The sequence below is a fragment of the Dendrobates tinctorius genome, unplaced genomic scaffold, assembly GCF_039654945.1.
Source record: "Dendrobates tinctorius isolate UK_male_01 unplaced genomic scaffold, ASM3965494v1 ptg000089l, whole genome shotgun sequence".
Taxonomy (NCBI): Eukaryota; Metazoa; Chordata; class Amphibia; order Anura; family Dendrobatidae; genus Dendrobates; species Dendrobates tinctorius.
This window is the reverse complement of record NW_027361757.1, coordinates 11,281,713-11,307,156: the sequence shown is the minus strand read 5'-3', so window position 1 is coordinate 11,307,156 and position 25,444 is coordinate 11,281,713. Positions and strand designations below refer to the sequence as shown.

The 25,444-nt window shown below is 42.9% G+C and overlaps 1 protein-coding gene and 1 long non-coding RNA gene across 5 annotated transcripts in view; one reads left to right on the top strand and one right to left on the bottom strand.

Moving 5' to 3' along the window:
* MICU1 (mitochondrial calcium uptake 1) overlaps positions 1 to 25,444 on the top strand; it is a 402,009-nt gene that overhangs the window by 299,835 nt on the left and 76,730 nt on the right. The window contains exon 12 of one of the 2 annotated variants that reach the window (XM_073585809.1): positions 19,285 to 21,299. The exons of the other annotated variant lie outside the window; for it this stretch is intronic. Coding sequence (XP_073441910.1) covers positions 19,285 to 19,445 — 161 coding nt within the window. The 3' untranslated portion in view covers positions 19,446 to 21,299. Of the gene's footprint in view, positions 1 to 19,284; positions 21,300 to 25,444 lie in introns of those variants that run through there. 2 annotated transcript variants of the gene reach the window in all.
* The window catches only part of LOC141098213 (uncharacterized), a 46,630-nt gene continuing 40,011 nt past the window's right edge, over positions 18,826 to 25,444 (bottom strand). For 2 of the 3 annotated variants that reach the window (XR_012234178.1, XR_012234179.1), the window contains one exon: positions 18,826 to 19,243. This is a non-coding gene — a long non-coding RNA (uncharacterized lncRNA). The remainder of the gene's footprint in view (positions 19,244 to 25,444) is intronic. The other variant, XR_012234180.1, reaches the window with a different exon arrangement.

Below are 25,444 nucleotides of genomic sequence, written 5' to 3'. Positions count from 1 at the left end.
TAAAAGCCTTTTTTATCCATTGTAAAGACACAGGATTTCCTTCTATATTTTATAATTCAGATATCTTGTATATAAAGTAACAGTCATGTTCTTCTCCATTGGATCTTTTTATTCTTCAGTAAATGAAGTTTTCAGCACACGTGCTGTGCATGTAAGTGGTCCCTGCCTGCTGCTTATGCCCCATAGGCTACTTCACGGTTTATTGTGATGCATCTAATTACTGTCCTGCCCCCAGATCACATACCATAAGCCCGTTATGTAAAGATTGCCTCTATGCGACTAATTATTATTGCTGCATTCAATGACCAGATCATATGTTTGCTTTTATTAATTGTTCACATACCAGATATTTAATTAAAAAAAAACAAAAAACTGGAGTCTGAACTGAGAAAGTAAATTAATGTGTATGCACAATGTAGGTGCATATTAACACATGACCATTAACCAGAGAAAACAAAAAGCACAAATATCCTGAAATAAAAAGTAAAAAATAAACTGCAAATTATGCATATTTCTTTCAGGATATTTGTGCTTTTTGTTTTTCAGATATTTAATTCCCTGTGACACATGTAGACTAGATATTAGGAAGTCCTGTAGCACAATATAACCCCTGTATGTGTTAGGGCTGGCGAAACGCACCAAATAATAAAGATGGTAATAAGGTTCGCTCGCAGCCCGGGGTCCACCGTGCAGGGGTGGTAACCTGCTGCTCAGTAATGGCGGATGCTATATGGCGGTATTCTATAAAAACACACCCGGGTTATCGTCACCCGGTGTGTACAGGGGCGGACTCTGTTGCTTCACAGAGCCGCACTACCGCTGAACATAAACGCCGGAGCCTGTTTGTGCTCACAAAGCTCGGCTAAAAGAGCGCACAGTGTATGGCCACAGAACTCTACCCCAAGGACACGGGGTTAGAGTCCTTCTAGGCCCACTGAACGCGCAGCGTCGCTGCCGCGAGCGTCGCTATAGACGCTGGCTATGGAGCACATGCACTGAGGGGTGCCGAGTCCCTGGTGAGGCCTGATGCCTGACTCAACCTCAGACCTACAGTTGTGGCCAAAAGTAATTCTGTGAGATAATACTCAGTTTCTTCCTGAAAATGATTGCAAACACAAATTCTTTGGTATTATTATCTTCATTTAATTTGTCTTAAATGAAAAAACACAAAAGAGAATGAAGCAAAAAGCAAAACATTGATCATTTCACACAAAACTCCAAAAATGGGCCAGACAAAAGTATTGGCACCCTCAGCCTAATACTTGGTTGCACAACCTTTAGCCAAAATAACTGCGACCAACCGCTTCCGGTAACCACCAATGAGTTTCTTACAATGCTCTGCTGGAATTTTAGACCATTCTTCTTTGGCAAACTGCTCCAGGTCCCTGATATTAGAAGGGTGCCTTCTCCAAACTGCCATTTTTAGATCTCTCCACAGGTGTTCTATGGGATTCAGGTCTGGACTCATTGCTGGCCACCTTAGAAGTCTCCAGTGCTTTCTCTCAAACCATTTTCTAGTGCTTTTTGAATTGTGTTTTGGGTCACTGTCCTGCTGGAAGACCCATGACCTCTGAGGGAGACCCAGCTTTCTCACACTGGGCCCTACATTATGCTGCAAAATTTGTTGGTAGTCTTCTGACTTCATAATGCCATGCACACGGTCAAGCAGTCCAGTTCCAGAGGCAGCAAAGCAACCCCAAAACATCAGGGAACCTCTGCCATGTTGGACTGTAGGGACCGTATTTTTTTTCTTTGAATGCCTCTTTTTTTTTTCTCCTGTAAACTCTATGTTGATGCCTTTGCCCAAAAAGCTCTACTTTTGTCTCATCTGACCAGAGAACATTCTTCCAAAACGTTTTAGGCTTTTTCAGGTAAGTTTTGGTAAACTCCAGCCTGGCTTTTTTATGTCTTGGGGTAAGAAGTGGGGTCTTCCTGGGTCTCCTACCATACAGTCCCTTTTCATTCAGACGCCGACGGAGAGTACGGGTTGACACTGTTGTACCCTCGGACTGCAGGGCAGCTTGAACCTGTTTGGATGTTAGTCGGGGTTCTTTATCCAACATCCGCACAATCTTGCATTGAAATCTCTTGTCAATTTTTCTTTTCCGTCCACATCTAGGGAGGTTAGCCACAGTGCCATGGGCTTTAAACTTCTTGATGACACTGCACACGGTAGACACAGGAACATTCAGGTCTTTGGAGATGGACTTGTAGCCTTGAGATTGCTCATGCTTCCTCACAATTTGGTTTCTCAAGTCCTCAGACAGTTCTTTGGTCTTCTTTCTTTTCTCCATGCTCAATGTGGTACACACAAGGACACAGGACAGAGGTTGAGTCAACTTTAATCCATGTCAACTGGCTGCAAGTCTGATTTAGTTATTGCCAGCACCTGTTAGGTGCCACAGGTAAGTTACAGGTGCTGTTAATTACACAAATTAGAGAAGCATCACATGATTTTTCGAACAGTGCCAATACTTTTGTCTACCCTCTTTTTTATGTTTGGTGTGGAATTATATCCAATTTGGCTTTAGGACAATTATTTTTGTATTTTTTCATTTAAGACAAATTAAATGAAGATAATAAGACAGAATTTGTATTTGCAATCATTTTCAGGAAGAAACTGAGTATTATCTGACAAAATTGTAGGGGGTGTCAATACTTTTGGCCACAGCTGTACCTACGCCTAAGACTGGGCGCTAGCAGGCTAGGCTGCACAACACATGCGTACCAAGGATAGGGGTTTCTTAATGAGTCACCAGAGACATTCATACGTGCATACATCACTCACTCCACATAGTCTGTAAATGCAGTCTATCCTAGTGCATGGGCGAGCGGCCATGCGAACCTTTTATAGCCACGGGCGTCTGGGACCTTCCTGGCTTCTCGGATTGACCAATCCGAACACGAGCAGGACCTGAGCACGTGACCCTCGATCTCCAATGGGAGATCACTCCACGGGCATGCTTAGTGGCCCGACATGAGGACTTAGTCTCTGGAGAATCTCGCTGCTGAGCAGCATGCATTGTCATAGCTGTGCCAGAGGTGGCAGCAGCAAGCAAACCCACGGAGTTGGCCTGGGCAGAACGCCGGGACCGATGAATCTGCTGAGCAGGCTCCACTGCGGCCGAAGAAGAATGGGAGACCGCTGGGTGCAAGGCTCTGGATTCCTGCTTTGCAGTGGCAGGAACTCAACGCCTAACAGTATGTGACTACTAAATTCCAAGTTTGTTTTTGGAATGCCTTAAATTAGGATAAAGTCATAAAGTCATAAAATCAGATGATCTGGAACGTAATATCGCAACTAACAGTGATATCACATATAATTGTAAACTTGCATCCAGCTTATTGCAGAGTGCCCAATGGACAGTTTCTGTGAAGAGCATTTCATAGTAATATTCCGTCATTATATACAGATGTCAAGCAAGACCTTGTATTACAGGGGGTCGTAGTTGGGCTTAGATGTTCTATATTACACCGAATGTATGGCGGTATTCTCATGTCAGAGGTCATCATGTAGGAATACTGTTGGTGTGAAATGATTCGCATATCCCAGTTCAGCTGCCAATACAGTGGTTAGTAACCGCTGTACGGGAGCAGGAGATTCGCCTTGAATCGTTGTGCAAGGAGGAACAGGAGGAGCAGTGCCAGAGCCCTGCAAAATGACCTCCACCTGGCCACTAACCTCCATGTGCATGCTCAAACTGTCAGAAACAGACTCCATGATGGTGGTATGAGGGCCCGACATCGACAAGAGGGTGTTGGACCAGAGAACACCAAGATTGGAAGAGTCAACATTGGTGCCCTATTATGCTCTTCTCGGATGAGAACAGGTTCATTCTGAGCACATGTGACAGAGTCTGGAGATCCCGCAGAGAACATTCTGCTGCCTTCAACTTCCTCCAGCATGACCGGTTTAGCAGTGGCTCAGTAATGGTGTGGGAAGGCATTTCTTTGGAGGGCCATACAGCCCTCTCTATGCTAGCTAGAGGTACCCTGACTGCCATTAGGTACCGGGATGAGATCCTCTGAACAATTGTAAAACCATATGCAGGTCAAGTGGGCCCTGGGTTCTTTCTGATGCAATGCTAAACCTCATGTGGCTGAAGTAAGTTATCAGTTCCTGCATGATGAAAGTATTGATGCTATGGACTGGCCTGTCTGTTCCCAAGACATGAATCCAATCGAGCACATCTGGGACATCATGTCTCATTCAATCCATCAATGCCACGTTGCACCACAGACTGTCCAGAAGTTGACTGATGCTTGGAGGAGATCCCTCAGGAGAACATCTGCCACCTCATCAGGAGCATGCCCAGGCGTTGTGCGAAGGTGATAAAGGCACATGGAGGCCACACACACACTACTGAGCATCATTTACTTGTCTCAAGGCATTTCCACTGAAGTTAAATCAGCTTGTAATTTGATTTTCCACTTTGATTTTGAGTATGAGTCCAAATCCAGACCTCCATGGGATATTAATTTTGATTTACATTGGTAATTTTTATGTTTTATTGTTCTCAACTCATTCCACTATGTAATGAATAAAGATTTGCAGCTGGAACATTTCATTCAGTGATATCTAGGATGTGATATTGTAGTGTTCCCTTTATTTTATAATTCTTTATTTAAAGACTCACAGCGAAATCCAGGTTAACATAATAATTGAAACCAGACAAGTAGACGAATACAAGCAATACAACTTAGCTCCCGACCAAGACAATCTTCCACGAGTCCTTAACGTCCATGGACCAAGTAGTAGAGGTCAATTCGGAGGGTCTTTCATTTTTTAACTTTTAACAAACAGTATAGGAAAGAAAAGACAGAGCAGAGGAAGAAGGAGAGCAGTTGAAGTGAAAAAAGAGAGTGGGGGGAAATAAGTAATGGAACCAAGAAAGGCAAAAAAAAGGGGGAGAGAAGGAAAAACACTGGGGAATAAGGGAAGGAGTACCCACCCGACCAAGTCCACCACTCAACCTGAGGTTAACTGAAAACATCATTTTGCCTCCAGCATTAGATCACAATACTCACTAGCGCTTCGAAAATCCATCCAAGCCAAGTAGCCCAAAACTTTGGGTATGATTCATGTATGAGGTCCTCCATATACATAATTTTATTGACTTTTGCGATCCACTGAGTTATAGTTGGAGGAGCGGGACTCTTCCATCTCTCCGGGATGCAAGCCCTCGCAGCCATGATCAAAAATTTCAACAGAGAGGATTTATAGATCAGGAGAGGGATTTCATTACGTTGGAGTAGTATCAGAGCCGGAGTCAACTTTTCGGAACAGCGTGTAACCCGACAAATAATTTCCCACACCTCTGTCCAAAATGATTGCAAAACATCACATTGCCAGGAAATACAGTCATATGTAAAAGTTTGGGCACCCCTATTAATGTTAACCTTTTTTCTTAATAACAATTTTGGTTTTTGCAACAGCTATTTCAGTTTCATATATCTAATAACTGATGGGCTCAGTTATATTTCTGGATTCAAATGAGGTTTATTGTACTAACAGAAATTGTGCAATCTGCATTTAAACAAAATTTGACCGGTGCAAAAGTATGGGCACCCTTATCATTTTCTTGATTTGAACACTCCTAACTACTTTTTACTGACTTCCTGAAGCACTAAATTGGTTTTGTAACCTCATTGAGCTTTGAACTTCATAGCCAGGTGTATCAAATCATGAGAAAAGGTATTTAAGGTGGCCACTTGCAAGTAGTTCTCCTATTTGATTCTCCTATGAAGAGTGGCATCATGGGCTCCTCAAAACAACTCTCAAATGATCTGAAAACAAAGATTATTCAACATAGCTTTTCAGGGGAAGGATACAAAAAGTTGTCTCAGAGATTTAACCTGTCAGTTTCCACTGTGAGGAACATAGTAAGGAAATGGAAGAACACAGGTACAGTTCTTGTTAAGCCCAGAAGTGGCAGGCCAAGAAAAATATCAGAAAGGCAGAGAAGAAGAATGGTGAGAACAGTCAAGGACAATCCACAGACCACCTCCAAAGACCTGCAGCATCATCTTGCTGCAGATGGTGTCACTGTGCATCGGTCAACAATACAGCGCACTTTGCACAAGAAGAAGCTGTATGGGAGAGTGATGCGAAAGAAGCCGTTTCTGCAAGCACGCCACAAACAGAGTCGCCTGAGGTATGCAATAGCACATTTGGACAAGCCAGTTACATTTTGGAAGAAGGTCCTGTGGACTGATGAAACAAAGATTGAGTTGTTTGGTCATACAAAAAGGCGTTATGCATGCGCTGTATTGTTGACCGATGCACAGTGACACCATCTGCAGCAAGATGATGCTGCAGGTCTTTGGAGGTGGTCTGTGGATTGTCCTTGACTGTTCTCACCATTCTTCTTCTCTGCCTTTCTGATATTTTTCTTGGCCTGCCACTTCTGGGCTTAACAAGAACTGTACCTGTGTTCTTCCATTTCCTTACTATGTTCCTCACAGTGGAAACTGACAGGTTAAATCTCTGAGACAACTTTTTGTATCCTTCCCCTGAAAAGCTATGTTGAATAATCTTTGTTTTCAGATCATTTGAGAGTTGTTTTGAGGAGCCCATGATGCCACTCTTCATAGGAGAATCAAATCGGAGAACTACTTGCAAGTGGCCACCTTAAATACCTTTTCTCATGATTTGATACACCTGGCTATGAAGTTCAAAGCTCAATGAGGTTACAAAACCAATTTAGTGCTTCAGAAAGTCAGTAAAAAGTAGTTAGGAGTGTTCAAATCAAGAAAATGATAAGGGTGCCCATACTTTTGCACCGGTCAAATTTTGTTTAAATGCAGATTGCACATTTTCTGTTAGTACAATAAACCTCATTTGAATCCAGAAATATAACTGAGTCCATCAGTTATTAGATATATGAAACGGAAATAGCTGTTGCAAAAAACAAAATTGTTATAAAGAAAAAAGGTTAACATTAATAGGGGTGCCCAAACTTTTACATATGACTGTATGAAAAATCGTGCCCTCTGCCCTTCCACACCTCCAGCAGTTGGGGTCAATTTCCGGAAATATGGTGTGCAACTTCGAGGGCACTCTGTACCATCTGGACAAAATCTTATAGCCAGCCTCCTGGAACCTAGAGCTAATCGAGGCACAGTGTACAAGGGTAAAAATTTGAGTTCTCTGATCTTCCGTAAAAGAAATATTTAAATTTTCTCCCACTGCGCAAGGAAAGAAGGGGGCGACCGGCTCCGGGGGTCCATCAACATAGGGTAGGTTTTAGCTAAGGTGTGTCTGATTGGGCCCGGGCTATTACATAAAAGCTCAAATTGGGTTTTGGGTCATCTAAATGAACTTTTAGGGGGAAAGCTGCTGAAAAAGTGGGTAAGTTGCAAACACCTCCAACTGCCCTGGGGTATTGGATCTGTTTTGGTGGTAAGGTCACTCAATTGATAGCCAGGAGGCTCCCTCTCCCCAGTTTTCTACTCTATTCATCCCCAAATCTATCCACAGACGAAAAATGGAGTCCGAGCGGCTAGGGACAAATTTAGGATGACTCAACACCGGAGTGAGAGGCAAAGCCTCTGGGAGTAGATGCAAACAGAGGCAGTATTTTAAAGTGGATCCAATAGTCGGATGGGATTTGATTTGCTCTGGGGCCGAAAGTAAAACCCATGGGAGGGTCTTCAATAGGGTCGGGCAAAAACTTTGTTCTATTTGAACCTATGCCTTATCGTGACAATTGCTGCACCAGTCTTCCATTCTATCTAGGTGGCCTGCCAAGTAATACATTTTTTAGGTCTGGAAGCCCCACTCCCCCCAACCTCTTGGGTCTGCAGAGAACCTCCCTCTTTAGTCTAGCAGATTTTTTTAAACGAGACTTGAATTGACCCTAATTTTCTAAAAAAAAAGTTAGCAGGGATATTGATGGGGAGATCCTGTAGAATATACAGGACCCTCGGTAATATGTTCATCTTAAAAATTTGGCATATGCCAAACCAGGTGAAGGATATCTTGGACCACCTATCACAGTCTGCTTGAATAGATGTTAAAAGGCTAGGGAAGTTCCATCGATATAGAGAATTGATGTCTGCAGATAGTCTTACTCCTAAATATTTCAGGTGTTGAGTAGCCCATTTGAAACTGAAGGACTTCTGTAAAGATCTTACAAGTTCCGGGGAAGAATTAATGTTAAGCGCCTCGGATTTTGAAAAATTAATCTTGAAATTAGACAATTGGGCATATGTTCTGAATTCATTCATTAGGTTAGGCAGGGAGGTCTTAGGTGAGGTAATGAAGAAAAGAAGGTCATCCACGTATGCTGCTACTTTGAGTGTTTTGAAGTACATGAATACCCGAGATATTGGGGTTGGCTGTAACGTGTGGTGTAGTGACCAGTGTCCGCTAGGGGGCGCTGTGTGGATGTCCCAGGAGAGAGGATGAGTGGCAGAATTCTGAATGACCGTTATGTAGCTCAAGGTGGGTGGCCTTGGGATGGAGACTTGTGTCTGTTGATCAGCAGTGATACTGCTGAGGTGTTGTTTCAATGTGTTTGGGAAGTCTCCAGGTAACTGAGACATGCGGGACCAGTTACCTACAAACCCACCCTGGGGGTGCGTTTAAGAACGCTATGGTAAAGTGTGTATGAGTGGTTGAAGGACCTGTGATGAGGTCATAGCCATGTGATCCGGTGGGCGTGGCTACGGACCATATAAGGTGGCAAGGGTAGGTCACATGTAGTGAATGCCTGGACCTGGTTGGTCCGTTTTGGAAGGTCCCGCTGGGAGATGTGTCTACCTTCCTCACAGCACGTGGAGTGGCTGTGTTTAATGGCTGCAAGTGCCTGATAGTTCCCTGGAGGGAAAGGATGTTTGCAGTGTGGAGTATGAAGCAGCCATAAGAGAACCATGACTGGGTGAGATAACTGTGAGGCTGAAGAGCCTGAGTACTGGACATTGCGTAACCTGTGTGACCACAGGTAAACAGAGGGAAGCTCTGTCATGAACCTTATGCTATGGATGTGAACTTTATGTTGCTGCTGTGGGTTTATGATGCCTGAATAAACCGCATGGATTGTTGTTGTTTTATGGAAAACCCGTGCCGGACGTGATTATTTGGCTGCCAAGCGAGTATACCCTACCCGAATGACAGCGCTACCTTACACATGTCTAAGAAAGGGTTCAAGGGTGAGGATGAAAATTAGGGGGGCAGAGGGCATCCCTGTCGTGTGCCATTATAAATATAAAACGGATCTGAAAGTGCATTGTTCACCCGGACCCTGGCGGAAGGGACTGAATATAGAGACAGGATCCACTGGAGCATCCTTGTTCCCAGACCCAGGTGAATGAGGGTCTCTTTCATGAAAGCCCAATTGACCCTATCAAATGCCTTCTCGGCATCAGTGGATAAGAGGATTGATGGGACATTCCGGGATTTAGCATGATGAATTAAGTTAATAGACTTAATAGTATTATCTCTGGCCTCTCGGCCTGGCATAAATCCAGCTTGGTCCGGGTGAACGATTCCGGAGAGAAGGGTAGCAAGTCTAGATGCAAGGATCTTGGCAAAGAGTTTTACATCAACATTTAACAGGGAAATGGGGCGGAAGCTAGCGCACTTGGTCAGGTATTTCCCTTCTTTATGTGTCACTGCAATATGGGCTCTCAGAGAATCTGGATGTGAGGGGTTATTTTTAGACATTGAATTAAAGGAGGATAACATTCCCAGGATTAGTAAATCTCTGAATTTTTCGAAGTTTTAGGGTACTGTTACACCTAGCGATGCACCAGCGATCCCGACTAGCGATATGACGCGGTCAGGATCGCTGGTGCATCGCTGGGTGGTCGCTAGTGAGCTGCCACTCAGGCAGATCTCACCAGCGATATCGCTGGGGACATGGATCTCTACTTAACTGTCAGACGCGGCGATCCTGCGTCCTCCCGCCCGGCTCCACGCGTCGCTCGTCGGCGCCACATGAAGCGCCGCAGGAAGCAGACGACGAGGAATGGTCCAGCAGCTTCTCGTGCGATCAGCGATAACCAGCGGGGGAGCCGGTCGGAGGTAAGTATCACATGCAGCGATATCGCTAGCAATATCACTGCAACGTCACAAAATCGCTGACTTTGCAGCGATATTGCTAGCGATATCGCAGTGTGTAACGGGGGCTTTAGCTACAGAAATAGGCGAGCACACTTCTTGTAAGTGAGCAAGATAAGATAATACTACTCACCCACAAGAACCCAACCCCAATTTGGGTAATATAACCTCAGGTTTCTTCCAAATCACAGAGTATACAATTCTATCAGTCAGAACAGGGAGGAGGGGGGGGGGGACCGAGATAAGTTTACGTGGATATATTAAACTCAGGCATTTTAGATGAACAAAAGCATATAAGCCGCAGCTCCATGGGACAGGATCCCAATAATTCCCTCCAAGTCTACCTCATCAGACAGGAAGGAGAAAACCTCACAATAACCATATAACATTTGCAGCAGAGTGTCAGATGGGAGCCTCTGAGGGTGTAGAGCTCGTCGCAAAATCAGCCTTCTCCTTTTCCTGCACATGGGAAGATTGTCTGCCCCCATTCCTCCTCTCCCTCTGAGGTAGCGGCTGAGGACTCTCAATTTGTAGCCAATTTGGTACAGGGAATGGTGATATGTCCAAAAATTTGAACAAATCCTTGAGCTCATCCGGGTGTTTAAAGGTGAGGACAGAGCCCTCTCTCCGTACGATTAGATGGAATGGGTGGCCCCACTGGTAAGTGGCTCCAGACTCCTTGACCTTTTATAGTAGTAGCCGAAGCAGACATCTCATAAACAAGGTGCGAGCTGAAATATCTGGAAACAAACGGATCTCCACTCCCTCCAGGGAGACCGGCCCAGATTTCCAAGCTTTACGTATGATACTCTCCTTCTCTGAGAAGTAATGCATTCTGCACAGAACATCTCTGGGGTTCGCGCTGGAAGGAGGCCCCTGACGTGTGACTCTATGGATTCTGTCAAACACCAAAGGAGTCTCTGGCGCACTATGCGTAATTTGGTTAAAGATGGCCGTGACTTTTTGAGATAAGGTATCCATGGTGACGCTCTCAGGTATACCTTTGAGGCGCACATTATTGCGTCGACCACGATTCTCCTGGTCATCCAGCAACAGCATCATGTCCTGCATATGAGCCTGTGATGACGAGAGCTCCTGCTCCAGAGAAGACAGCCTCTCAGATAATGACGCCGTAGCCTCCTCCACTGAGGCCGTGCGAGTGTATAGTGTGTCCATATCATTTCTAAGGGCTGAAACTGCCCTTTCCTGTGAAGCTTCTATCCTAGCTATCAGGGAGTCTGTCTGCTTTAGTAGGAAGGGCTTTGATCAGCTCCTGCAGGCTTTGGAAGTCAGACTGGGAGACTGCATGGATGGGGTTGCAGTGTACTGTGGCATTGCCTTCTGCCAGGGTCTCTCCCTGCCAATCTCCACCAACTTTATCTCCCTGGTCTGCAGCATTCTTGGTGTGCACTGAATCTGGGCCTCGGTGGGGGGTTGAGTCACCCTCCCCAGGTGAGACCCGAGCACTCCTTTCCTGACTCTCCCCACAGACTTCTCCTCTGACATACCTCGTGGTCTCACATTGCTGGACGCCATTGCTGAGGCTGTTGCTGGCTTCCCCTTCGGCATACTGCTCTGTAACATGCGGGTCAGGGCTGTTTCTTTGTGGTGGGAAGGGACCCGAGTGTTGCTGGAACCAGTTCCCCTTCTTCTGGAAGCACACGATTCCTGTGGATGAGTTAAAGTGAAGTATATTCTCCCTGTCCCAGGAGCACTAGGAAGCAGCTTCTTCACTCCATCACAACTAAGCCTGCCCCCACCCTTATTTTTTGAGCAGTGTATGTGTGTTTAGTACAAAGGACTGGCGCATGGCTTATTCCTTCCAAAGACCATACTAGGGACCACTCATCTTCCACTCATTACGAGTGGAAGAAAGGCTATTCTGGCAGCTAAATAGGAAGGGTTCTTTACAGTTATAGCAGTCAGACTGTGGAATGCCGACCACAGGAGGTAGTAATGGCAGACACTATAACAGCTTTTAAAAAAAATGTTGGATTCTTTTTTCCTAATAAATGACATTGTGGGTCATAAATATAATCTAGCACTAGAAAATGTAATTTCTAGTGATGAGTGAGCGTGCTCAGGTAAGGTGCTATCCGAACACGCTCGTGTCCTAGGCGAGTATTTTCGGACTGATCACATTGCCGTGGCTGCATATGTCGCAGCTGTTAGACAGCCGCAACAACACATGCAAGGATTGCCTTTCTAACAGCCGCGAGACATACAGCCACTGCGACTTGAGCATATTTTTTGAGCACGCTGAAAATACTTGATTAGGACACAAGCGTGATCCGATAACACCTTATCCAAGCACGCTCGCTCATCACTAATTGGTAAGTGAAGATTGAATTTGATGGATATGTCTTTTTTTTCAACTTTCATATCTATGTTGCTTTCCATCTGATGGCACTGCAGAAGGGCAGTTGCCAAAAAGATACTGTATACCAATCACAGGGTGGTGCAAAAGTAGCTATTCAGTTGAATCAATGAAATTTATCATAAATGATTATATAGGTAAACCTACACCCTGATACAGAAGAATAAAGACTATATATTTTCATATACAATTATAAAATTCTATACACGATAAATACCTACTTTTGAGCAACCCTATATAACCAGTACTGTGCAATAGCTTTACGTCACATCTGACCTTCATAGGCTAGTCCGTATAGTCTCCATATTTACCTTTCTATTGTATTTGGATATAGAAGTTCAGAAGAATATTTGCATAGGGATCCCAGTAGATGAAACGGAATACCAACATTTCATTAAAGGTTTGTGTCACTAATTACATGATTTGGATCACCTGCTAGGAGTACATCTACACAGTAAGTTCTGCCATGTAACACAAAAAGCAGATAAAAGCACCAAATCCGGCTTCATATTACAACGCAAATCTGTTTATGTAGGAAGAGAGACAAAGCAATATAACTGTGGAATACAGCAACATACATAGAAATAGAAATGGGTTCAATACTTTGTGCTTATTTCTTCAAATATTGTTATAGAGGTTGAAGCAGAGTTTTTCTGATATAGAGCTCCAAATGCTCTGTCAGATTATTGTATTTTAAAGGGGTTGTCCGGTCTAGAATGAAAAGTCTGCAGTCACTCTGTGCGACTGAAGGCTTGTGAATCCTCCCAACACATGCATGAGCATTGTCCTGTGTCTGGTCCGAGAGCTTGGTCAGAGGGGACACCGGCAAATCCTTGCATCGCACAGTTTGCATGTTGGTAGGATTCACAAGTCAGCAGTCACACAGAATCACTGCAAACTTTTAATTCTAGACTGGACAACCCCTTTAAAATCTGACAGGATGCTGCTACAACAATAACCAGTGTATATACAGTCATTGCCAAAAGTTTTCAGACTGACACACATTTTGTTTTTCACAGTTTGCTGCTTCATTGTTTCTAGTGTAAATTTGCATTAGCTACATCATTTCAGTCTTGTTTGATCAACAAGGACAAAGTAGCTGATATAATGCTGTCTCTCTGATTTAATTATGAATGCAGACTGCTTGCTTTAAAAGGAGGTTTGTGCTTGAAATCAATTCTTATGTTAACCAATGTTACCACTAATGAAACATGCAATTATCATTGCTTTTTGTCAAAAAGGCTTTACAGGCAAGGACATTGCTGCTTACAAGAGTGCCCCTAAACTGTTCGTTCAAAATTTAAAAGTGAGAGGTTGAATTGCTGTGAAAAAGGCCTCAGGACAACCAGGAAAATCCCGCAAGGGCCATGATCATTTCCTAAAAAGGATTTATCTATGAGATTTGCTCAACCTGAACCAGAGTTCACTAAGGGCCCCGTCACACATAGCGACTCACCAGCGATCCCGACAACGATATCAACGTGCCAGGATCGCTGGTGAGTCGCTACATGATCGCTGGTGAGCTGTCAAACAGACAGCTTCACCAGCGATCAGCACCAGCGACGCTGAGTGCGCGGCGTCGCTGTGTACTTTAGTTACCAGCGCGCTGATGCAGGGAGCTGGTAGCTAAGGTACACATCGGGTTTCTAAGTGACGCACGTCCCTTAGATACCCGATGTATACCATAGTTACCAGCTGATCGCTGGTCTCCCGCCTGTCACACGCAGCGATGCGTGCTGGCCAGCGGGAGACCATCGATCAAAGAAATGTCCAGGGCTTTCCAAGAGCGATCAGCGATACCGGCAGGGGGTCCGGTCGCCGATCGCTGTCACACAAAACTTGTGACTCAGCAGCGATCTCGCTAGTAAAGGAGAGCGTTACCCACGAGTCCTATGTAATGCCAACAGTAACACATTCTGAGACTTGAGACTATTCATGTGTGAGGACTTTTCATCCATGGAGGAGGCTGTCTCACAATTTGACCTAAGATCACATGAATAACGAATGGGATCAAGAAACCCTACGAATCCAAAACACCCACCTAATTATGATGAACAATGCTTTTTCCAGCATGATGGAGCACCATGTCACAAGGCAAAAATTAATTATGTGGCTCTGTGAACAAACTAAACTTAGGGTAAGTGTTGTTAATATGGAGTTTTATGAAATCGGGAAACATAGAAATATCTGGCTCAAAGATCTAAAAACACAGTGAAAACCAAAAGTTGTGTTGGTCTCAAAACATTTGGCCATGACTGTACATTTAAGTGCGTGCCCTCTAGTGGTGGCTAAATGAAGCCTACATGTAGTGCTTAATATTTGCTTCTACGCAGATGATTTGGAGCTCTATTGCGCTTTGCAGCTTTGTTTTCCTGATACAAAAATGTATTCAAAAATCAGTTGGCTAAGAATTCTGCGACCAGAAATAACATAATGAGAGAGATGGAGAGTCACTTTATAACAAGGGCCATCCAGAACAAATTTCATTTTACTACAAGAAGTCTGCAGATGTAGAGATGTGTTCTTCTTCAATCTTGTGTTTGTAACACTTTGGGGAGACAGGCAGTTGTCTAAAAATAATCAAATCCTGGGGAAACCACATTCTTAAAAATTAAAGTAGTTGTAGTTATTGAACATCCCTCATGGCAGGAAGAATATCTGCAGCGAGTCGTGTAGAGAAACTTTGGGGAATTAATGAATTTGAGGCAAGGACATTACGTTCCTATGTTCTTTTTTTGCTACCTCCAGCCGATTGCCAAGTACTGCAGTATGGATTTAGCCGCCTGTCAGTTGCGTTATCTCACTTTCTCTGAGAAGGTGAGTCTTTTCTACACAGTAATATTCTGATCCTTGTTTAGCTAATGAAGCATTGTGTCAGTACCGGAGCAGTGTATGGTGCCGGGGAAACCGGGGAATCCAGCCACCGGATCCGTTTTTTGAAGTCTGCGCATGCTCAGATCCAATTGGCCTGCCCCCAGGAAACAGATATAACCTGCTAGACGGATCCGGCAGAAAAACGGATCCGTTTCTACAGTTGTCCAAAATTTACGCTGGATCCGTTTTTTCTAAAAAATAGCCGGATCCTGCCTGACGGCAAAAAACTGATGTGTGAAAGTAGCCTAATTTCTTATTTTCCGGTCTTGATTTTTATTTTGTGTGTTAAGTTAATTAGAAATACTTTACTCATGTAACCTGCACATGATTTTACAGAGAAGCTTTCTAGTGTCAGTTACTTTTATTCCCATAAGTAGTGATGGACGAACCAGGAGAGTAAAGTTCTGGATCCATACCGAAAACCTACTGTGTGGGCACGAACCTCGAACGCTGACTTCTCAAGGAAGTCAAGGTTACTGTTCAGGTACTGCACCCCGAACATCTGATGTTTCCCATGGTGTCATCTGTGTGACAGAGTGCGAAACATCCGCGGCTCTGAACTGCGGTATGATTATTACCGCTGGTCAGAGTGCTGCGGTTCCCACGATACCCAGAGGTAAAAAGTTTACTGCCAGTCATAGAGGCGTTGGCTGACGAAAGCACTAATTCCATTAGACTTTGCATGCTGATGGGAGTATTCAGCAGCCACTGTAACATATCTCTGGAAGCTTATGGCAAATTTAATAAAAGAAATGATCAGGAAAGCACCAGAACTAAAATACACATAAAATCTGGCCACTTTGGAAGTTTTGACAGGTCCTCCTCATATAGGATGTCTAGTCTACAAAACACATTTCTTAAATACTGTATTATTGAATTTCATGTATAATTCATAGTGAAAAGTAGCACCTTTCACTCTGAAATACATCTGTGAATTACATAAACTGACTACTGATTACAATGGAAGACATGGGATGTGAAACTTCGGGAAATTAATAAAAGCCTTAAACACAATTTTTTTTTTTTTTTTTTTTTTTATCTGTGTACCGTGTTGGCCAGTAGATGGAAAAAAGCCATTAACACGTATCAACCACTGAGGACTCTCAAATGTTAATGTTTTTCTAAAAGCCTTAAAGAAATTACCTTTGATAGTTGAGGGGGTGAGGCTCAGCGGCCAGAAATCCTATAATCAAGATTGTGCACAGTAACCTACAGACAGTGTCGGGTCGGCGCCGTTATACTGATTACAATTATACTTGGTGATGACATCTGTCTTGTGGTTGTTGTTTAATCTTTATTTTCACTTTTTAGTTAAGGATATGCTCGTGCTCCAGGGTGGCCTGTGGGGGAGGTCGTCATGTGGTGCTGTGATTAGGTACAGTGGGGAAAAAAAGTATTTAGTCAGTCAGCAATAGTGCAAGTTCCACCACTTAAAAAGATGAGAGGCGTCTGTAATTTACATCATAGGTAGACCTCAACTATGGGAGACAAACTGAGAAAAAAAAATCCTGAAAATCACATTGTCTGTTTTTTTTTCATTTTATTTGCATATTATGGTGGAAAATAAGTATTTGGTCAGAAACAAGCAATCAAGATTTCTGGCTCTCACAGACCTGTAACTTCTTCTTTAAGAGTCTCCTCTTTCCTCCACTCATTACCTGTAGTAATGGCACCTGTTTAAACTTGTTATCAGTATAAAAAGACACCTGTGCACACCCTCAAACAGTCTGACTCCAAACTCCACTATGGTGAAGACCAAAGAGCTGTCAAAGGACACCAGAAACAAAATTGTAGCCCTGCACCAGGCTGGGAAGACTGAATCTGCAATAGCCAACCAGCTTGGAGTGAAGAAATCAACTGTGGGAGCAAAATTAGAAAATGGAAGACATACAAGACCACTGATAATCTCCCTCGATCTGGTGCTCCACGCAAAATCCCACCCCGTGGGGTCAGAATGATCACAAGAACGGTGAGCAAAAATCCCAGAACCACGCGGGGGGACCTAGTTAATGAACTGCAGAGAGCTGGGACCAATGTAACAAGGCCTACCATAAGTAACACACTACGCCACCATGGACTCAGATCCTGCAGTGCCAGACGTGTCCCACTGCTTAAGCCTGTACATGTCCGGGCCCGTCTGAAGTTTGCTAGAGAGCATTTGGATGATCCAGAGGAGTTTTGGGAGAATGTCCTATGGTCTGATGAAACCAAACTGGAACTGTTTGGTAGAAACACAACTTGTCGTGTTTGGAGGAAAAAGAATACTGAGTTGCATCCATCAAACACCATACCTACTGTAAAGCATGGTGGTGGAAACATCATGCTTTGGGGCTGTTTCTCTGCAAAGGGTCCAGGACGACTGATCCGGGTACATGAAAGAATGAATGGGGCCATGTATCGTGAGATTTTGAGTGCAAACCTCCTTCCATCAGCAAGGGCATTGAAGATGAAACGTGGCTGGGTCTTTCAACATGACAATGATCCAAAGCACACCGCCAGGGCAACGAAGGAGTGGCTTCGTAAGAAGCATTTCAAGGTCCTGGAGTGGCCTAGCCAGTCTCCAGATCTCAACCCTATAGAAAACCTTTGGAGGGAGTTGAAAGTCCGTGTTGCCAAGCGAAAAGCCAAAAACATCACTGCTCTAGAGGAGATCTGCATGGAGGAATGGGCCAACATACCAACAACAGTGTGTGGCAACCTTGTGAAGACTTACAGAAAACGTTTGACCTCTGTCATTGCCAACAAAGGATATATCACAAAGTATTGAGATGAAATTTTGTTTCTGACCAAATACTTATTTTCCACCATAATATGCAAATAAAATGAAAAAAAAACAGACAATGTGATTTTCTGGATTTTTTTTTTCTCAGTTTGTCTCCCATAGTTGAGGTCTACCTATGATGTAAATTACAGACGCCTCTCATCTTTTTAAGTGGTGGAACTTGCACTATTGCTGACTGACTAAATACTTTTTTTCCCCACTGTATTCATAATGCAGACTGCTGACAGGTCACGCATCCTTCTCTGACCTGCTTCTTACGTTACATACTGAATATAATACGTATTGGAAAAAAAAATTTTGAAGCTCATCATGAGAATGCCAATGGTGTGCAAATCTGTAATCAAAGCAAAAGGTGGCTACTTTGAAGAACCTAGAATATAAGACATATTTTCAGTTGTTTCACACTTTTTTGTTAATTATATATTTCCACATGTGTTAATTGATAGTTTTGATGCCTTCAGAGCGAATCTACAATTTTCATAGTCATGAAAATAAAGAAAACTCTTTGAATGAGAAGGTGTGTCCAAACTTTTGGTCTGTACTGTAAATCGCATCAGGTGTGCACTATGCATCCGGGGAGTGCTGCAGAATGATTGTCATACATGATACTTTACAATGAATGGGAAAAGACAACCAAGCCGTCAGGAAAAGAAACATTTTATAATAATGAAAAAACCTGAGGCTATGATTGTATAGCTTTTTTTCTAGAAAAAACCTCAGCACACAATATTGAATAATTTCAATTTTTATTACTCCAAAAAAGTGAAGGAACAATTAACTGGACCACGAAAATTGAACACAGATAATTAATTGTCGACATTTCGGCTCTTTAGCCTTTATCCAGATTTATCTGAAATAATGAGAATTCACAATAATGAATAAATAAAGGAAATCCTTCCATTAAAATTAAATAATAAAAAAAAAAAAGTATATTTTTTTTAGCAGGCGTACATAGGTACGGATGTGTATATAATGTATATTTTCTGTTTCTGTCTTCATACCTCACTACCGTTATCTTCTGTTGGGTAAAGGGCGATATCTAAGGCGCCGTTTTGTGCTTCGTCTTTGCTTGGTGGCTGTTAATCTTGCTGGCGGATGTCATATAATGATGTATGGGCTATACGCTGGCAGGAACTTGGCAGTCATTCTGTAACATAAAGTGATCTTTCTTTTAATATTTCCTGACAGGGAACGGGGAACTGAGCAATAAGGAGTTCATCGCCATCATGAAGCAGCGTTTAATGAGGGGGCTGGAGAAGCCAAAAGACATGGGATTTACTCGCCTTATGAGAGCCATGTGGAAATGTGCCCAGGAGACCGCCTGGGATTTCGCCTTACCCAAGCAGTAGGAGGGAGGACAGACGCTCGTCCCATAGCAATCCAAAAATGATAAAAAAAAACTTGTGTGCACAGGCTGTTGTAATAAGAGAAAAGTTAAAAAGGCTCGTCCTGAAGAACACGCAGAAAATGTAAGGTTATTAGTGTCAAGGACTTTTTTGTCATTGCTGAATGGTAGTAATGTACCCGATTTCTGAACGCTTAGTTGGTTAGAGACAAGTCCTAGCCAAGTAACCGTACAGTAGCCCTGAATTTTATCCTTTGTTAAAGCAGAGGCCATAAATAATTCAGGACCAATCTAGTAATGAATAATTAGAATAATTAACACTGGAGCCAGGCATCAGAAACAGCATAGTTTTATAGTTAGTGTTTTCTACCACCTGGCTGATGAAATCACAATCCGCCTGGACAATGCAAATGTTGGACAAGATGCCATCTAAATCTATGTTGGGCTAATGTGACAGAACAAGAAAGAGAAATTCCCATTAAATGTCCATTTATGCTGAAAGATTATGGAGAACGAGCGTTCTTAATAATGCTAATTTCGCCATAATTTTTCAGTGTGAACAGGCTGCCGATGAATGTGCAAAGCGATCACTCATCAGGTGAAATGATCTCTTGTGCTGCACAAAAAACAGAAATCTATTTCGGCAGCACATTGGCTTGTGTAAACTGGGCCTGCGCTGCCGAGAACAATGACATCCTGTGCTCACTCAATGATCCAAGTCATGGTTTAAGTTGTATCGTGCAAGATCAACCAAAGGGAAAACTCCCTGCTAGCAGACAGCCTATGATGGTTTCAGTCTGGGGCTGTGGAATTAATAAAGTTTATGAAAAATAACTTTACATGAGAATTACAACACTAATTATCTTACTACACGCGGAATATTTTTATGAGGAAAACCTCCCATTATTTTAAAGTATCAAACCCTGGTTAGTCCAAGGGTAACAATTTCTGTCTATGGCCAGCATTATTGTTCACAAGGATTAGAAGACACAAGTTGGATCAAATGGAGTCTGTCACCAGGTTTTTGCCATCTAATCTGAGAGCAGCATAATATAGAGACAGAGACTCTGATTCTAGCAATATGTCACTTCATGGGCAGCTTGCTGTACTTTTCATAAAATTACTGTTCTATCAGCAGGAGAATAATAAACCTGCTGCCTTGTAGTCCTCCATAGTAATGAGCTCTGTATAGCCACACCCCCACCACTGATTGGCAGCTTTCTGCCTATGTACAGTGTACACATAAAGTTGCCAATCGGTGGTGTGGGCGGGGTTATACAGAGCTCAGCATTCTGAGCACTGCTAGATCTGCAACATATTAAACAATGATTTTATCAAAACTGTAGCAAGCAGCCCAGTAAGCGACAAATCTCTGAAATTAGCGTCTCTGCCCCTACATCATGCTGCTCTCTGATGTGGTAACAGAAACCTGCAGACAGATTCCCTTTAACATTTCCCTTTTACCAGCTTGCTGCCTGCTGAACGGATTTAGCCATTTTCATACTTTCCTGTAGGCGCCTATGACTACCCCAAAGGTCACAATTCTGTTATTAGTTTTTAGCCGCTAAAACTAAATGTTTCAGAGCCTTGGTGTAGGATGTAGACACACGTGTGACTAATACACAGAGTGATACAGTGCAAAATAAGACCGGAGAAACACAACTTTGTTTTGATCTCTGATGAAGTTTGCATGCTGTATCATTTCATTAAACCCCAAAATAAGGAGAGGAAACTAAGAAACGTGTACAACCTAATATGACATAGTTCACACTATATATGTGGATGTTTGGTCTGATTTGGTGAAAGGGAAGTACCGGGATATGATTGTAAATAAAAAATAAAATGTTCTTTTGTTGAAGTGGTTGTGGGTCATAGTGTGTGATTTTCCATACAGCTGCCGGACCGCCGATGGCCTAAAATATTAGGTGACGTAATCAATTTTGCTTCCGCTGGAGACCACCAGAGCAGCAGAGTTGGAGATATTTTTAGCTCAGACTGGCAGGTATCTTAATTTATCATTTATCACAATCCCTTCCCTCTGGCTGGTCTTGGAAATAAGATCCAAAGGTTTGCAACATAAAGGTAAAATAAAATGGTCAACAGGTACAACCATGATAAGAAACCAAAAAGAACAAATGCCAGGACCAAAATAATATGTATTTTAAATATTAAACTTAATTTAGGCCTGTTTCACACATCTGTAGTCGGCGGTCAGCTGAAATCCGCCAAAGGGGGGAAAAAACTGATCCGTCCCCGTTTAGCGAAGTACGGATGACCGCGGACTATGGATCCGTGGAAGAAGGAAAGCGGCGAAGTGACCGCGGCCTCTGTAATGTACGAGATGGGATGGATGAGTTCGTGCGGGATGGAGGAGATTGCGTGCAATGGTGATCGTGGGCACGCGATGGAAGAGATCGCGTGACGAAGGCGCGCGTGATGGAGGAGATCGCGTGATACGGGTAGAGGACGCGGAGAGAGAGAGACATGAATTTAGGGTTAAATCACCATCAAATGTCAAGAATGCGGATCCTGCCAGGGAAAAAACGTTGCATCGTCCGTCCAGGCTTGTGAGCGGACGCAAACATTTTGGCAGATCCGCAAAAAAACTGATACAACGGAAGACCATCAGTCAAGATCCGCCGATAATGCAAGTCAATGGGGAAAAAAACGGATCCGCCAAGAAAAATTGCAGATCCGTTTTTTTTTTTTTGCAAATCGGCGGATCTTGACTGATGGTGACAAACGGATGTGTGAAACAGGCCTAAGCATTGAGAAAACATGTATATAACCAACAATACAAAAGCCAGTTTGTCCTTGTATCTGTATTGTTGGTTATTTACACATTTTTTTCAATGTTTAATTCAATTTATTATTTTTTTAAACTAAAAATTTATTTTGATCCTGGTTTTGAAAAGAGATTGGAAAACCTCTGTAACCCTTTTCCTACATTGGACGTACTATTCCGTCCATGTGACCTGGGACCCAAGTCCCAAGGACGGAATAGTACGTCTAGTGCGATCAGCTGCGCTCACGGGGGGAGCGCAGCTGATCGCGGTCGGGTGTCAGCTGATTCACAGCTGACACCCGGCACTATGTGTCAGGGGCGGTCATGGACCGCCCCCGACACGTTAACCCCTGGCACACTGCGATCAAACACGATCGCAGTGTACCGGGGGTTAAGGGAAGCATCGGCAGGGAGGGGGCTCCCTCCATGCTTCTCTGTGACCCCCACAGCAGCGCAATGTGCAGCGCTGCTGCGGGGTCCTCCTTCCCTGCAGGTCCCCGGATCCAATATGGCAGCGGAGACCTCCGGGGGTCTGCAGGGAGCTGGCTTCCTCACTGCCCGCAGAGCGCAGGCATGAGGAAGCCTGCAGTAGTGCCTGTGACAGATCGCTGATTTGTAACAGCGATCTGTGATGTGATAGATCAGCGATCTGTCACATGACAGTGATGTCCCCCCAGGGACATTGTAATAAAGTTAAAAAAAAAAAAAATGTAAAAATAATTTTTTAAAAATCGCTAAATGGTAAAAAAAAATAAAAAAAATATTCCCTAATAAATTCATATTTTGAAAATAACAGTACACATATATGGTATCGCCGCGTCCGTAACGACCCGCCCTATAAAACTGTCCCGTTAACCCCTTTAGCGAACCCCGTTAAAAATAAAAATAAAAAACGAAGCAAAAAAGTAATGCTTTATTATCATACTGCCGAACAAAAAGGGCCATAACGTGCGATCAAAAAGACGGATATAAATAACCATGGTACCGCTGAAAACGTCATCTTGTCCTGCAAAAAACGAGCCGCCACACAGCATCATCAGCGAAAAAATAAAGTTATAGCTCGCAGAATAAAGCGATGCAAAAATAATTATTTTTTATATAAAATTGTTTTCATTGCATAAAAGCACCAAAACACAAAAGACATAAATGAGGTATCGGTATAACCGTACTGACCCGAATAATAAAAGCGCGTTATCAATTTTACCACACGCGGAACTGTGTAAACACACCCCCCAAAAGAAATTCATGAAACGCTGGTTTTTGTTCATTCTACGTCCCAAAAATCAGAATAAAAAGCGATCAAAAAATGTCACATGCCCGAAAATAGTACCAATAAAAACGTCAACTCGTCCCGCAAAAAATAAGACCTCACATGACTCGGTGGGTCAAAATATAGAAAAATTATAGCTCTCAAAATGTGGTGATGCAAAAACTATTTTTACAATAAAAAGCGTCTTTTAGCGTGCGACAGCTGCCAAATATAAAAACCGCCATAAATAGTAAATCAACCCCCCCATTATCACCCCCTTGGTTAGGGAAAAATAATAAAATTTAAAAAAAAATTATTTATTTCCATTTTCCCATTAGGGTGTGTTGGGGTTAGGGTTGGAGTTAGAATTGGGGGGTATCAGTGTACTCAGGACAAATTGCACAATAACTTTTAGGGTCCTGTTACTCTTGGGAAAATAAAAATTGGGGGTGAAAAGATCATTTTTGTGGAAAAAATATGATTTTTTAATTGTACGGCTGTACGTTATAAACTTCTGTGAAGCCCTTGGGGGTTCAAAGTGCTCACCACATATCTAGATAAGTTCCTTGGGGGTCTGGTTTCCAAAATAGGGTCACTTGTGAGGTTTTCCACGGTTTAGGCACATCAGGAGCTCTCCAAACGTGACATGGCGTCCGATCTGAATTCCAGCCAATTTTGCAGTGAAAAAGTCAAACAGCGCTCCTTCCCTTCCGAGCTCTGCCATGCGCCCAAACAGTGGTTCCCCCCCACATATCAGGTATCGGCGTACTCAGGACAACTTGCACAATAACTTTTCCAGTCCAATTTCTCCTGTTACCCTTGGTAAAATAAAACAAATTGACCCTGAATTAATTTTTTTTGTGAAAAAAAAGTTAAATGTTCATTTTTTATTTTTTTTAAACATTCAAAAAATTCCTGTGAAGCACCTGAAGGGTTAATAAACTTCTTGAATATGGTTTTGAGCACCTTGAGGGGGTGCAGTTTTTAGAATGGTGTCACTTTTGGGTATTTTCTATCATATGGGACCCCTCAAAGTGACTTCAAATGTGATGTGGTCCTAAAAATACAATGGTGTTGTAAAAATGAGAAATCGCTGGTCAACTTTTAACCCTTATAACTTCCTAACAAAAAAAAATTTTGGTTCCCAAATTGTGCTGATGTAAAGTAAACATGTGGGAAATGTTATTTATTAAGTTTTTTGAGTGCCGTATCTCTGTGATTTAAGGGCATAAAAATTCAAAGTTGGAACATTTTCAAAATGTTCGCCAAATTTCCGTTTTTTTCACAAATAAATGCAAGTTATATTAATGAAATTTTACCACTAACATGAAGTACAATATGTCATGCGAAAACAATGTCAGAATCACCGGGATCCATGGAAGCGTTCCACAGTTATTACCTCACAAAGGGACAGTGGTCAGAATTGTAAAAATTGGCCCGGGAATTAACACACAAACCACCCTTGGGAGTAAAGGGGTTAACCCCTTAACGACCAGGGGTATTTTTGGTTTTGCATTTTCATTTCTCCATCCCCTTCTTTCCAGAGCCATAACCTTTTTTATTTTTCCATCAATATGGCCCTGTCAGGGCTTGTTTTTTGCGGGACGAGTTGTACTTTTGAACTACACCATTGGTTTTACCATGTCGTGTACTACAAGACAGGGAAAAAAAATGCCAAGTGCAATACCACACTTGTTTTTTGCTTGGCTTTTTTGCTAGGTTCACTAAATGCTAAAACTGATTCTCTGGGTCATTACAAGTTCATAGACATCAAACATGTCTAGGATCTTTTTTATCTAAGTGGTGAAAAAAAATTCCAAAGTTTGTTAAAAAAAAAAATTGCGCCATCTTTCGAGACCCGTAGTGTCACCATTTTTCATGTTCTCGGGTTGGGTGAGGGCTTATTTTTTGCGCGCCGTGCTGACGTTTTTAAAGATACCATTTTGTGCAGATACGTTCTTATGCTCGC